Source organism: Nyctereutes procyonoides, unplaced genomic scaffold (genome assembly GCF_905146905.1).
Source record: "Nyctereutes procyonoides isolate TBG_1078 unplaced genomic scaffold, NYPRO_anot_genome, whole genome shotgun sequence".
In the NCBI taxonomy this organism is placed as follows: Eukaryota; Metazoa; Chordata; class Mammalia; order Carnivora; family Canidae; genus Nyctereutes; species Nyctereutes procyonoides.
In genome coordinates this window covers 60290215-60304620 of record NW_026575146.1, presented here as the reverse complement: position 1 = coordinate 60304620, position 14406 = coordinate 60290215, and the positions used below count along the sequence as shown (strand labels likewise).

Genomic DNA, 14406 nt, shown 5'->3' with positions numbered 1-14406 from the left:
CTTAATAAATGGAACTTTTGGTATTTCTTTTAACGTAGGGTATTATGGTAAAATTATGGAGACATTACAGGCTGAGCGAACCAAGAAATAATGCCAGCAAAAGATCTTACGTGCCCCATATGTAGAAGACACAGTTGATTGGTTGATACATCTACTTCCATCCTTGTTCTCCCTTGCTCACTTCTACCATAAAGGTTTGGAAAATCCAAAGGTAGTGAATGGGACAGAATTATGGCCAATCAGATGTAAGCAGAAGACAGCTGGACCAGGTAGGCGGTGGGAATGCTTCTGAGAAACCTTTTGCTTTCCTGATCAAAAAACCAAATATGCTGTTTCTTCTTCCACATATGCCTTTCTTCTTGACTCACATGCAGAAGTAATATTTGCAACTCAGAGACTACCTGAGACCTTGAAGCAAAGGCCAAATGAAGGCCAGCAGTAACTCACCTTTGGATTTCTTGCTAGTAAAGAAAACAAGTCTTATTTAAGCCACTATAACATGGGTTTTCTGTTGGTTTCAGTCAAAAGCATTTCTTATAACAAGGACTTTAGACTTAATCCTATAGGGTCCACTCAAGATTCACTAAGGGGTTCAGAAAGACACTGTTTTGTTTACTGCTCTGTATTCCCCATTTAGAATAGAGTCTGTCCTATAGCAGGTATTTGATAAGTATTTGCTGAATGGATAAGCTGAATTGGAAGGCAAAATAACAAAGGCAATGAAGTCAGCTAAGAAACCAGAGCAAAGTCCAAAGACTATAAAGGCTAAAACTATGCAAAGACACAGAGGACTAAACCAAACAATAACAATAAAAGGAGCATCCTCAGGAGCCCCTCTAGGTACACAGAAATCCCTGGGCCACACAAAGTACCACTATATGTTTTAACAGTATTTGACCTATAGCATGCATCATTGAAAATCCACAGTTGCTACACATATCATTACCTGTACATTAAAAAATTACAAATAAGAAGGAAAAAAATAACTCACCAGGATATTGTTTTGCTGTTAGCTCTAGTTTATGAGACAGCAGCATAGCTCCAGTGGTGTTATCTATTGTATAAACCTGTACAGTACCACTGTGAAAAACAAACAAGCTTTTAATGAAAAGAGACAAATACAAATACAGAAAGCATCATTATGGAATGGTTATGTTCTGCTGGTAAAGGTGTAAACTAAACCCAAACCATTTTGTAAGTAATTTGCAGTCTCACAAATCTGAACAAATGCATATTTGTAATCCAGTAAAATTTTCCACTAAATATATCCCAGAGATATCCTTGTCTTTGTATCAAGACGCATGCACAATGTTCAGTATAGTATTGTGCATAAATTCAAAAAAATTGAAAAAACACGAATGTCCAGCAAGAGAAAGTAAGCATAAACTGTGGTATAATCACATAGTAGTCTAGCATATAGCACTAACTTGACTTTAGTCACATGCACTAAAATAGACAGCCAATATGCATATACATAGTATAATTCTGTTTCTATTCTGTCAAAACATAGTAGATACATTTGTAGTAAAAACGCAACAAAGAGCTAATGGGGACATCATCTCTGGTGGAGAATGGGGGATATTTAAGAAGAAGTGGAAGCAGGGAGAGGCATCTGCCCTGGTAATGTGCTATCTCTCATGCCGGATAGTATTTTATACAGATTTTCATCTTATTATTTTTTATGTCCTATATAATTTTTATATCTACACACATGATACATGTTATTTTGTGTATACTGTATATATAATGATTTCATTTAAGAAATCTTTACAAAGACCAAATTTATGAACGGTCAGAAACCAAAACTAAAACTTTGTAATATTACTTCTAAGCTACATTTCAAAATTGACCTATAATGATCATTAAAAAAAAAAAAAGTTTTGCTTATGGAATTCTTTTCAGATTGAAAATTTAACACAAATGTTATTTTTAAACTACTGTTAAACCTACGGCTGCTTTTGCACACATGAGGATGATAAGGGTTCATCACCGCCAGAATGTTCTGGCAGTTATATGCACTCCTTTGTGGGGGAAGCCCAGACAGTTTTCCCACAGCAGTTCTGACGCATATGCAACCAGGTCTGCTCTTCTGAAGGATCAGGGCTGAGGCTCAAAAAACACCCAAACTAACAGGCCATGTGAAGTTATCCCACAGCTCACTAATGCTGCGTTTTTAAATATTTTTCTTCTCTTTCATTCTGGATAATTAATCTTCCTATGTTTCCAAATCATTATTCTTTTCTTCTGCAATGGTTGATTTGGATCTTTAATCTCCCTTATTTAATACAAAAGAGACCCTCTCCAGCTCTCTGGAACTCCCTATCCACCTGTCATCCTTCATGTCTCATCCTGAGACCCAGCTGCTTAGGTCTCCCCAGATTTTCACTTCCCTGTAACTCAACTCAGGCAATCTGCCAGGCTCTGTCTCTCTGGCCTTGTGCTATAGCCTGGAAACTCTCTCAAAGTAATTAAAGCTGAGGCATCTGCAAAGTTTTATTTCTCATCTTTCAAGGGACCAGTGTCCTCTGCTGCCTAATGTTCTAGGTCTTGAACTCATATTGTCATACTGTTTCATATTTTTGTCCATTTTCCTCCCACATGGGAGTGAGAACATTGATGTTAATTCCATCTCAGTCAGAAGTCAAATGCCTGGGAATAGGTATCTTTCCAGACTACCTGCCCAATTAGACACTTTGCTGAAAGACAGCCCTAAGTAGCTAAGTAGCTAGCAGGTATTTACTTGTTTTTGCTTTGCACCTGACAACTGTCAAGTGGTAACTCTGGGTTGCTGAGCTCTAAACAAGTCAGTGAGGAGAGTACAAATATTTTTAATACAAGAAACTGGTGCTAAGTCAATACTGAAAAAAGACTGACAAGTAACCTTTCATGTATTCTCTACTGCCTAAATTGTTCAAATTATTTTTATTTCCATTTCTCATTAACCCATTACAGGAAAAAATGTTTCTTCATGCATAAGACACTACTCACTAACCTCAAAGCAAACACATATCTCTGTAAGAGATATAGTTATAATCACAAGTGACCAAATTTAGTATCACTCGTACCAGGACAACTTAACATTAGTGCTATACGGTGCCATTGCAAGTACATTACATATGATAAAAAATGTTTAAGCAGCATTTGGTCAAACCTTTAAACATAAAGGTAAGAATTAGGTTGTAGAATTGATCCCCTTGCAAACTGGCATCCTAGAAGAAAGTTACCTTCCTACTCAAAGGATACCAGCTATAGTTTAGTGTTCAGAGCAATTAATTCTGTTAAGGGCTGGAAGATCAGAGCTAGAAGCCACTAGTCTGTTAGGTCACATAGCTACAATCACAAAATTTCCACCCCAACTCATGGTCACAAAAAAAAAAAAAAAAAAAAAAAAGGTTGGCACCCTCCCAACTGATGAGAAGTAAGAAGACAGAGGCCGGAGGCCAAGATTCTACCTTCACTGTCCTGGGGAAGGGCCTCTCATGGGTTCTACTACTTGGCCTTGGTAGGCCTGCGGGTGCTACCCTGACTGCAGGTAGCACGGTACACTGTGCACCTGCCACTGCTCCTGTCCGATGTTCCTGTGTGAACTTCCTCATCATCTAACTGGACTAGCTCAACAAGAACACGCTTCAAGGTTCCAATCATGACAGGTTTAAAGGAACTAACTAAAAGCCATTATGAAGGGCAGCCCAGGTGGCTCAGCGGTTTAACGCCACCTTCAGCCTGAGACGTGATCCTGGAGACCCAAGATCGAGTCCCATGTCAGGCTCCCTGCATGGAGCCTGCTTCTCTCTCTGCCTGTGTCTCTGCCTGCCTCTCTCTCTCTCTCTCTCTCTCATAAAATCTTAAAAAAAAAAAAAGGAGAAAAGAAAAACTTAAGAAAAAAAGCCATTATGAAGAAACAACAAGACATTTAGAAAGCAGGACATTTTATAAATAACCACCCTGGACTCTTAAAAAGTTAATGTCATAGAAATAAGAAAAAAGGTGTATGGGTTGTTACAGGCAAGAGAGGATGACAGAGAAACAATAACCGAATACAAATCATTGATTTTGACTGACTCTGGTTCAAACAAGCAAACAAGGAGCTATAAAAGAAATTTTGGTGACAACAGGGTTAATTTGAATATAGATTGAGAATTAGATCTTATTTGGGGGTCTATCATTAATTCTGTCGTATGACAAAGATATTGAATTATTATCTAAGAAAATATCCTCTTTTTGAAAGCCAGTAAACAATGTAAATAGCCATTAATAGCAAAACAGATAAATTATGATACATTCATACACCAGAACACCATAAATCAATCAAAAAATAATTTTTGCTACTGGCAAACAGCATGGGTGAATTTCACAATGCTGACTGAAAGAAGCTAGACCCAAAACATAGTTAGAATATGAAGTTCATAAACATGAACTTCTATAAAGTTCAAAATCAGGTAAAAGTAAATTATGCTCTTTAGGAGCGCATGCATATGTGGTAAAACCATAAAGATAAGTAAATGATCATCACAAAGACAGAACAGTGGTTACCTGTAAGTGTGTTGAGGAGGTAAGAGTTGTGATTTAGGAAGTAGTGGGGCTGAAACTTTTATCAGCTCACAACATTCTAGTTTTTGACCCAGTTATGAACAGAGGCGTTTATATTATAAATATTTGTAAAACTGAGTATTTGGACCCATACACTTTCCTTTAAGTATGGAGGGGTTTTTTCATTTTTTAAAATTTAAATTCAATTAGTCAAACATAATACATCCTTATAGTTTCAGATGTAGTGTTCAACAATTTATCAGTTGCATATAACACCCAGTGCTCATCATATCAAATGCCCTCCTTAATGCTATCACCCAGTTACCCTCCCCACCCCCCCATGCCCTCCAGTGACCCTCAGTTTGTTCCCTATTGTTAAGAATCTCTTATCAATCTCTTTCCTTTCCTCCCCTATGTTCCTCTGTTTTGTTTCTTAAATTCCACTCATGAAAGAGATCACATGGTATTTGTTGGGACACCTGGGTAACTGTCAGTTAAGTATCTGACTTCAGCTCAAGTCACAGTCCCAGGATCCTGGGATCCAGGCCCTGTTGGGCTCCCTGCTCAGCAGTGAGTCTGCTTCTCCCTCTCCCCCGGCCACCACTTGTGCTCTTTCTCAAATAAATGAATAAAATCTTTAAAAAAAAAAAAAAGATATCACATGGTATTTGTCTTTCTGACTGACTTAATTTTGCTTAGCATAATACCGTCTAGTTCCATCCACATCATTTCATTCTTTTCAAGATTTCATTCTTTTCAATGACTAGTATTCCATTCTACACACATACACACACACCCTCCAATATATATAAATAGTTCATTACACACATCTTTATCTGTTTATCAGTGGATGGATATTTGGGTTCTTTCCATGTTTTGGCTATGAACATTAAGGTGCAGGTTAAGTTAGCATTTTTGTATCCTTTGGATAAATATCTAGTAGTACAACTGCTGGGTCACAGGGTAGTTCTATTTTTAACTTTTTGAGGAACCTCCATACTATTTTCCAGAGTTGCTGCACCAGTTTGCATTCCCACCAACACTATAGAAGGGTTTCCCCTTTCTCCACATCTTAGCCAACATCTATTGTTTCCTGAGTTGTTAATTTTAGACATTCTGACTGGTGTAAGGTGGTAACTCACTGTGGTTTCGATTTGTATTTCCCTGATGATGAGTTATGTTGAGGATTTTCATTTGACTGTTGTCATCTGTATGTCTTCTTTGGAGAAAAGTCTGCTCATGTCTTCTGCCCATTTCTTAACTGGATTTTTTTTTTAAGATTTTATTTATTCATGAGAAAGAGAGAGAGGCAGAGACATAGGCAGGGGGAGAAGCAAGCTCCCCAAAAGAGCCTGATGCGGGACTTGATCCCAGACCCCAGGATCACGCCCTGAGCCGAAAGCAGATGCTCAACCACTAAGCCACCCAAGTGCCCCATCTTAACCGGATTTTTTGAGTGTTCAGTTTGACTCAGTTCTTTATAGATTTTGGATACTAGCCAAAAGAAAGGATTATTTTTTTAAAAAAAGAAAAATATCTTCCCTGATCCTCTTTTAAATAATAAAGAACCTAAATTTTGGCTGATTTAATCTTTTTAATTTATAACTTAAATTACAAGTTCTAATCACTAAAGAAAAGCTCACCTGTACAAATTAAAACACTTAATATCCTAAATCTGCCCTTTAGATCTGTTTTGCTTCAACCTAATAAAATGCTTTCAGATTTTATTTTTAAAGATTGTATTTATTCATGAGAGACACAAAGAGAGAGGCAGAGACATAGGCAGAGGAAGAAGCAGGCTCCCTGATGGGAGTACAAAGCAGAACTCAATCTTGGGACTCCAGGACCATGCCCTGTGCCAAAGGCAGACGCTCAACCACTGAGCCACTCAGGTGTCCCGCTTTTAGATTTTATATTAAGGCTGACTCCTATATTGTGATAGGCGTGACAAAGTTTACAAGTATGTTTAGACCATTGGAAAAAAAAAACACACACAAAAAAAAAACCATTATTTTTGACAATGACTCTTAAAGAAGTCTCTATCAATTACCTTGCACAACCAAATGCCATGAGTCGATACTTGTTATTTACTGCTACACAAGTTCCATCAACAACATCTTGTGGCCAAACTCCATGAAGCTGCTATAATAAAGAAAAATAATGAAGGTTTTAAAAGTGCTGTCTAAATACACTGTAATCAGTATAATTCTCTTTCAATAAACATACAGTTTTGTAAGGCTTTCTTTGGTTTCATCTGGCTAAGAAAATATTCTATCGAGACTACCATCTGCATATCAATTTCATTAATTAGTTCAATAAATATTCTCAAATGAGCTCAGTCTAGAGCTAATTTATCTACTTGTAAAACACTAAAAAATGGACATTCAATCTGCAAACCTAACTAAATGAAGATGACTTTCCTATTAGGATATAAACATCTTGACAGCAGGAACTGAATCTAACTTGCTCACTAATATTATTCCCATCACCCCCCACATTGTGTTTAACTGCTCAATTGTAGAAAACAGCAAATTTTATTTCATCTATCCTTTAAAAGTGGTTTGTGATTGTCAAGTGCTTACTATTCTCTATTATTCCTTTATTTTACAGTATGGTATATAACCTACTAAGATTCACAGGATAGTGCCTGGCAGCCTAACATCTCAGGTCTACTATTCACTTGCTAAAATAATGATCTGACCTCTCCAAGCTTTAGTTTTGTTTTCATAAGTTCTTACCTCTTAAGAGTGTTTTGCAGAGTAAATGAGAACATACATACATGTAAACTACTTAATACAATGACTAACATTCAAAAAGTTAAGCATTCAATAAATGAATACATTATTATTAAGCTTCTATGCTATTCGGCTCCATTGTTTGTTTTTACCTTTCAAACCAAGGATGTCTTAGATTATAAATTCTAAGGCAAAGGTCATTATGATTATTAGTTTAATAAGCACAACAACACAGCACACTATACAATACAGCACTTTATTTTTGGATGATCCTAACAGTAAACACTCTAGAAGATCCAATATAAATAACAGCTCTGTTTAAAATATAATACTATAGATTTTATTTAATTCCCATTTAAATGAGCTATATAATCAATTATCTAAACATGGCATATCTGCTTCCCTTTTTTTTGGTATTTTTCAATTATAATAAAAAAAAAAAAAACACTATTTTAGATGACCAAAAAAGGTAAAGATAGCACTGAGCATTATTTCTTTGGACCACTGCTTAGACTGAAATTAATTAACTGATTTCTGTAACAAGTATTTTCCAGGTGCCCACTATTCACCCAGCACTGTTCTAGGTGTGGAGGATGTGGCAGGTGTTCAAAAACACCAAAATTCTTGCCTTATATTTGTTAGGAGGTTGTTAAGTTTAAAAAAAAAAAAACTGTATAGTATATTGGAGATTGGTGAATACTGGAGAAAAAAATAATAAAACAATTATAGAAAACAGATAGTATGGGAGGATAGAATAGTCAATAAGTTTTCCCCAAATGCAAATGCATTTTGAGGAACGAACTCAAGGAGATATACCAAGTACAAAGGCCCCAATGGAGTATCATTTCTGGCATGTTCAAGTACATCAAAGAAGCCTATGCAGATGGAGTGGATTGGAATGAGGAAAGAAGCAGTAGATGAGGTAACAGATGTAAAAGGAGGTCAAATTTACAGGGCTTTGAAAGCCACTATAAAACCTTTTTGGCTTTTTCCCTAATTTATACATAGTCACTGGAGGATCTTTAATTTTTTAGAATTTTTCCATTATGAATTGTAACACATTAAAGAACAATACATAATTACAAGATTGTACATCTCAATAATATCACAAAGTAAATAGCTAGCACGTAGGCCAAGAATTATCAGTATCTAACCGTGTCTCTCCTGACCAATATACCCTTACCTACCACAGAAGTAACCAACATCTACACTTAAATGGTAATCACTTCCTTCTTTTCCTTTAGACCAATACTACTTAAGAACATGCATCCATATAAATTCTAATTTAGAACAGCCTATGTTATTTTTTATTTTACATAAAATAAAATCATAGCACATATCCTTTTGTGTCCAGCTGCTTTCACTCAGCACATCTGTGAGACCGAGGCAAGTCACCACATACAGCCTTGCTGTGCATGCAAGCCTCTGCCTCCCTTGCCTGGGGATTCTTTGCCTGGGTATTGTTAGCTCTCCAAAGCTTTCAGGTACATTAAAAAATGTTTTTCTCCAGCTTTTCTAGTTGTCTTCAGCAGGTTTTGTCCTAATTATCTAGTCCTACTGAAGGGCTTTGAGCAGGGGAGTGGTATAATCTGACATATTTTAATATATCTGTTAAATGCCTCAAAAATGCCAAAAAGAATTTTTACAACGCACTTAAGTAGTGCCTAATATAAATATGTCATTAAGTGCATCTCCCAATTGCCAGTAATATACATATGTATTCTTTACTTCTAATTTGTATTTTCTAACTTATTTAATAATGTCCATTTGCTTTTCATTTTTTTCTAAATTCTTAATTTACTGGAAAGTCTCTTTAACCAAAGCCTAATAAAAATGATAAAAGCTGATACTTAGAAATGAGTCACTTTTTCAGCTCTAGGATTTTTGTTTTCAACAAAAACATTTAAATCCCAAGCATAATTACAAATTACTATGTAGGGATCCCTGGGTGGCGCAGCGGTTTGGCGCCTGCCTTTGGTCCAGGGCGCGATCCTGGAGACCCGGGATCGAATCCCACATCGGGCTTCCGGTGCATGGAGCCTGCTTCTCCCTCTGCCTGTGTCTCTGCCTCTCTCTCTCTCTGTGACTATCATAAATAAATAAAAATTAAAAAAAAAAAAAAAAAACAAATTACTATGTAAAAAAATTTATTTATTATTTTTTTTACTATGTAAAAAATTAAATTCTTCAAAAACTCATTTGTATTCTTATATATTGATATATTACCACAAATGCATTATTTAGTACTTTACTATGTGGATAATGGAAAACAGTTTTAGGAATACTAAAGCTGACTCTATACATAGAAAACAATATGCCCGGGCAGCCCGGGTGGCTCAGCGGTGTAGCACCGCCTTCAGCCCAGGGCCTGATCCTGGCGACCGGGGATCGAGTCCCATGTCAGGCTCCCTGCATGGAGCCTGCTTCTCCCTCTGCCTGTGTCTCTGCCCGTCTCTGTGTGTGTGTGTGTGTGTGTCTCTCATGAATAAATAAATAAAATCTTTAAAGAAAAAAAAAAAGAAAACAATATGCCCTTAAAAAATCTTGGGGTACCTGGGTGTCAGCCTTTGGCTCAGGTCATGATCTCGGGGTCCTGGGATTCAGCCCTGCATCAGGCTCCCTGTTCAGTGGGGAGTCTGCTTCTACCTCTCTCTCTGCTGCTCCCCCTGATTGTGCACACTCTCTCTCTCTCTAATAAATAAATTTTTGGGATCCCTGGGTGGCGCAGCAGTTTAGCGCCTGCCTTTGGCCCAGGGCGCGATCCTGGAGACCCGGGATCAAATCCCACGTTGGGCTCCCGGTGCATGGAGCCTGCTTCTCCCTCTGCCTATGTCTCTGCCTCTCTCTCTCTCTCTCTCTGTGTGACTATCATAAATAAATAAAAATTTAAAAAAAAAGAATCTTTAAAAAAATAATAATAATAAAATTTTTTAAATTTTAAAATGTTTCCAGTTAAAGATAATAGACTGAATATAAATACTTAGCTTCTCTCTTAAAATCCCAACTTTTATAACAGAAATAATTTCTTCAAAAGCATAAACTGACAAGGACAACAAAAGGGAGAAGAAGTAGTGTCAGAATATCTTTTTTTTTTTTTTTAGAATATTTTAAAAGGTAAGAAGTAAAAAAAAAAAAGTAGGAAGTATATGGATAAGTAGCATCCTAAACTTGCATTAAAGAACACAAAGAGGGCAGTCTTGTGGCTCAGTGGTTTAGCATCGCCTTCAGCCCAGGGTGTGATCCTGGAGACCTGGGATCAAGTCCCACTTCGGGCTTCCTGAATGGAGCCTGCTTCCCTTTGCCTGTGTCTCTGCCTCTCTCTCTCATGAATAAATAAATAAAATCTTTAAAAAATAAAAAAAATAATAATAAAGAACACTAAGAAACAGCTAAATTTACACTGTAGGGTGCAAAAAGGCTTGGAAATTGAGATTTCTCAGAAAGGGTGAACTAAAAGCAGTAGTACTTTTAGTCTTTTAAAGCCTGTTTAAGCATCATCTGGGTGTTCCCATAGTACCGTCTCAATCTGAGCAGCTAAGAAATACCCACTTTCATTCCAACAGAACACTGGAGATTTTTCTTTGGAGAAAAACAAAATAAAAAACCCTGATGTCTCTGGGCCACACTGAGAACATGGATAAGTGAATTTGGACCTTCTAATTTAATGCTTCCATAACTTAAAACCCAGAATACTGGGCCAGTCATGTTTATATTCTCTGGAAAGAACTGTAGGACTCTCTTCCAATGAACACTGGATACAGAGAGGGGAGGAAAGGAAACAATCCAGGGAGCTCACCCAATGCTGACGATAGATTAGGGTCAACCAAACCCACCAAAATCCACAGAGCTTTCAGTGAATCCAAATTTTAACTTTGGATCTCTGTCACAGCAACCAAATTCACATATTAACTAATCATACATTAATTAACCATTAACTATGAAAAGATCTCATACAAATAAAGGACAAAGGAAATTCTCAGGATGATAGAAGATAAAAATGCAGAAGTACAATGGTGTTAAAGCAGTCCAGTTTGCAGCAAGCCAGAGGTTCCAAGAGAAATTTCAAGTAGATGAAACAAATAGAACGTCTAATGAACGTCTAAAAGAACTGAGAGGATATTTACACAAACAGCACACAGTATGGGGTTGAATTAGTGTAAGTACGTAAAAAATAAACAAATATAAAGAACAAACAATTATTAATTCTCAGTGAGAGGGGAAATGTTCAGGAAAGAAAAAATAAAACATATCAATCACATGGCTCAGGTACTAATAGGGTTTGTACAGCAATAACAATATAAACAATGAATAGTAATTACTCAAAATCACAATAATTATACTATGAAGATGGGAAGAATATATGAATGTGGTAGGAACAGGGAAGCAAATGGTCTTTTCCCACAGTGGGAAGTAATAAATAGCCTAAAAATTAAAAATTAAAGAAAACACACAAGAGTAATGGAGAGAAGTAGCAAAATAATAGTAAAAAAAAAAAAAAAAAAAAAAAAGTGGTTGCCTCCAAGAATGGAAACTGGGTGTGAAGAGAGCAGGAATAGGGAAGGAATTATCATTTTTCTTCAACATATCTAATAGAATTGTCTACTTATATTATTTTTAAGTATTATACATGTTGATTTTAAAAAGTTAATAACTCTAAAATCTTAAATAAGGAAAGTGGGGGAGGAATTTAACAACAAAAACTAAAATTAATAAATGTAAAATAAAGAAAATAAGCATTCCAAAGTAAAAGTCATACCTCTGCTGTAAATCTACTCGACACTGGTGTAATAAATCCAATTTTACCATCATTGAACACAACAGCAAACCCATCGAGTGTAGCACAGTACTCCATGTCTCTGATGTGCACATCTGCAAAACCCAGGAATGAACCTGCTGATGGAAACAGAAGTACATGAAATATAAATATAAATACAGTAAATAATGACCTTACATTGATTGTTTGCAAACCCCTTAAGAACAGTAAAGGACAAAACTAATGACCTAATACCACCAATAAACCTTTCCTTTCTACACACACACACACACACACACACACACACACACTCTCCCCTTACATAATGAATTCCAAAGTAGAAAAATCAATGTTCATCCATAGCAAGTATCTAACCAGATTGTATCAAATATTAAACATCGGTTCTACCCTGTGCAGAAGGTGTAACTACCTCTAGATGACTGCAGATCTACTGAAAAAGGTACTGTGCAAAGATTAATAGCTTTCCTTCCATTTGTCATTCCTTCCCAGTGAATAAGATGAAGAAGTCCATCAGAAGTAGCAACGAGGAGATCTTCCAGCACGGACTGCAAACTGTAAAGAAATAACCAATTTAGAACCAATTACCTATTAATAGAGCAGACTGGGAAAGCAATGAGTATGAATATAATTGCTTTGGAGAATATTCATACAGAGAGGATCATGAACCAACTTACAAAACTGTCAGTCATCTACAACTTAGCTATATTAAGTTGGTTCACCTATGTATAATTTAATCTAGAATCAGAAATTCTGGAAAAAATAAAAGACTTCAGGTAGCCATTGTCACAACCTGATCAACCAGATTAAAAAAACTAGAAATACTGAAACAGCAAATTCAATGATGGAAGGACAAATGAAAGCTGACAAAAAAGAAAAAAGGCAAAGAAACCATAAAAAGAACAACTTATGATAGGTTGACAGTCTGGAGCCGTATAAAGCACGGAGATAATAATCCTCTAGCCATGGCCAATATGAACCTCCCCCAGTGATGAAAATGCTCTGTATCTGTGCTATCAAACATGGAAACCAGCAGCCATATATGGGGACTGAACACCTGAAATGTGGCTAGTGGGACAAAAGAACTGAATTCTTAAATTTACTTTTAGTTAATTTAAATTCAAAGAACTTCATTTGACTAGAGACTATTTTACTGGTGTGCACAGTTATGGACCTCAATATTTCTACAGCATCATTGAGCCTCATGTTGTTCATTCCCACAATAAGCATTTATAAAGCCCATGCTCTATGACAGATGCTATGCTCTGCGTTGGAGATTCTGAGGCGAAAAAATAGTTTCTCCCTTCAGAAGACCACTCAGTTGACACAAGAATTAATTATGGAATATGATCTCAGCATTTATTTACAAAGAGATTTAACATTTACTTAGCTAATGGCAAATAAATGCTCACTTTGCTTACTCTTAGACACCTAGCCCCTAAGGCACTAGTGCTAGGTTATATCTGGCACTAAATGTTTGTGGGAGGTGGAAGAAGGAAGAAAAGAAAAGAGGAAAGGAGAATCCATGAATGACAGTGCAAAGGTACTGGCACAGAGAAAGAAAAGGAGAACCATGGGAACCAGTGGAAACTACTCTATCAAGAAAGCCAAGGTGTCAGATGGATTTAAGAAAGAGAAAAAATTTAAGAAAATTGTCAAATGCTAGGGGTGCCTGGGTAGCTCAGTCAGTTAATCATCTGCCTTCAGCTCAGGTCATGATCTCGAGGTCCTTGGAAGGTGTATCTGGGATGGCATGCCGCTCCCTGCTCAGAGGGGAGTCTGCTTCTCCCTCTGTACCTCCCTCTGCTTGTGTTTCTCAACGGTCTCTCTCAAATAAATAAAATCTTTAAAATATTAAAAAAAAAAAAGAGTATCAAGTGCAAGAGAGAATGAAAAGTGTGATGTGTCTATAATATATACTATTACATTAAGTATATTATATACTCTTAAGTTTTCTTTCATACTTAAGACTGTATTTCAGAAATATTTTAATCTATAATGGCAGTGGAAAAGTTTTTAATGTTTTACTTCTTAAAGTAAACCTTCAATCCTTTAAAAGCTGTGTTCAATGACTCATTCTCCAAGGACTGTGTTTTCTTCCCTACCATAAAGATTAGAAAGAGTAGAATAATACATTCCCTTACCCAGCTCCATCTCTTGATTGTAATCAATTGAGTTTATAGAAAGTTCATCTTTGACATATTATATATTCTTCCCCTTCAAACTTATATTTTTAGTGTAAAATTTCTGTGTGGCGTGTAGTGAACAGAATATAAAACTTTATGTTTCAGATCTGCTGCTATATGTCAAGAGAAACAATTCAGTGGAACAGCTGCTGGTTTATCAGTGATTTTCAGTCAGCAGGACTCG

At 36.4% G+C, this 14406-nt stretch overlaps 1 protein-coding gene across 3 annotated transcripts in view; it reads right to left on the bottom strand.

Annotated features, from left to right (window-relative positions):
• RIC1 (RIC1 homolog, RAB6A GEF complex partner 1) overlaps positions 1-14406 on the bottom strand; it is a 145387-nt gene that overhangs the window by 39769 nt on the left and 91212 nt on the right. For 2 of the 3 annotated variants that reach the window (XM_055311054.1, XM_055311052.1), the window contains exons 5-8: positions 12449-12591; positions 12022-12158; positions 6581-6672; positions 992-1080 (exon numbers count right to left, since the gene is read on the bottom strand). In XM_055311054.1, coding sequence (XP_055167029.1) covers positions 992-1080; positions 6581-6672; positions 12022-12158; positions 12449-12591 — 461 coding nt within the window. The remainder of the gene's footprint in view (positions 1-991; positions 1081-6580; positions 6673-12021; positions 12159-12448; positions 12592-14406) is intronic. The other variant, XM_055311053.1, reaches the window with a different exon arrangement.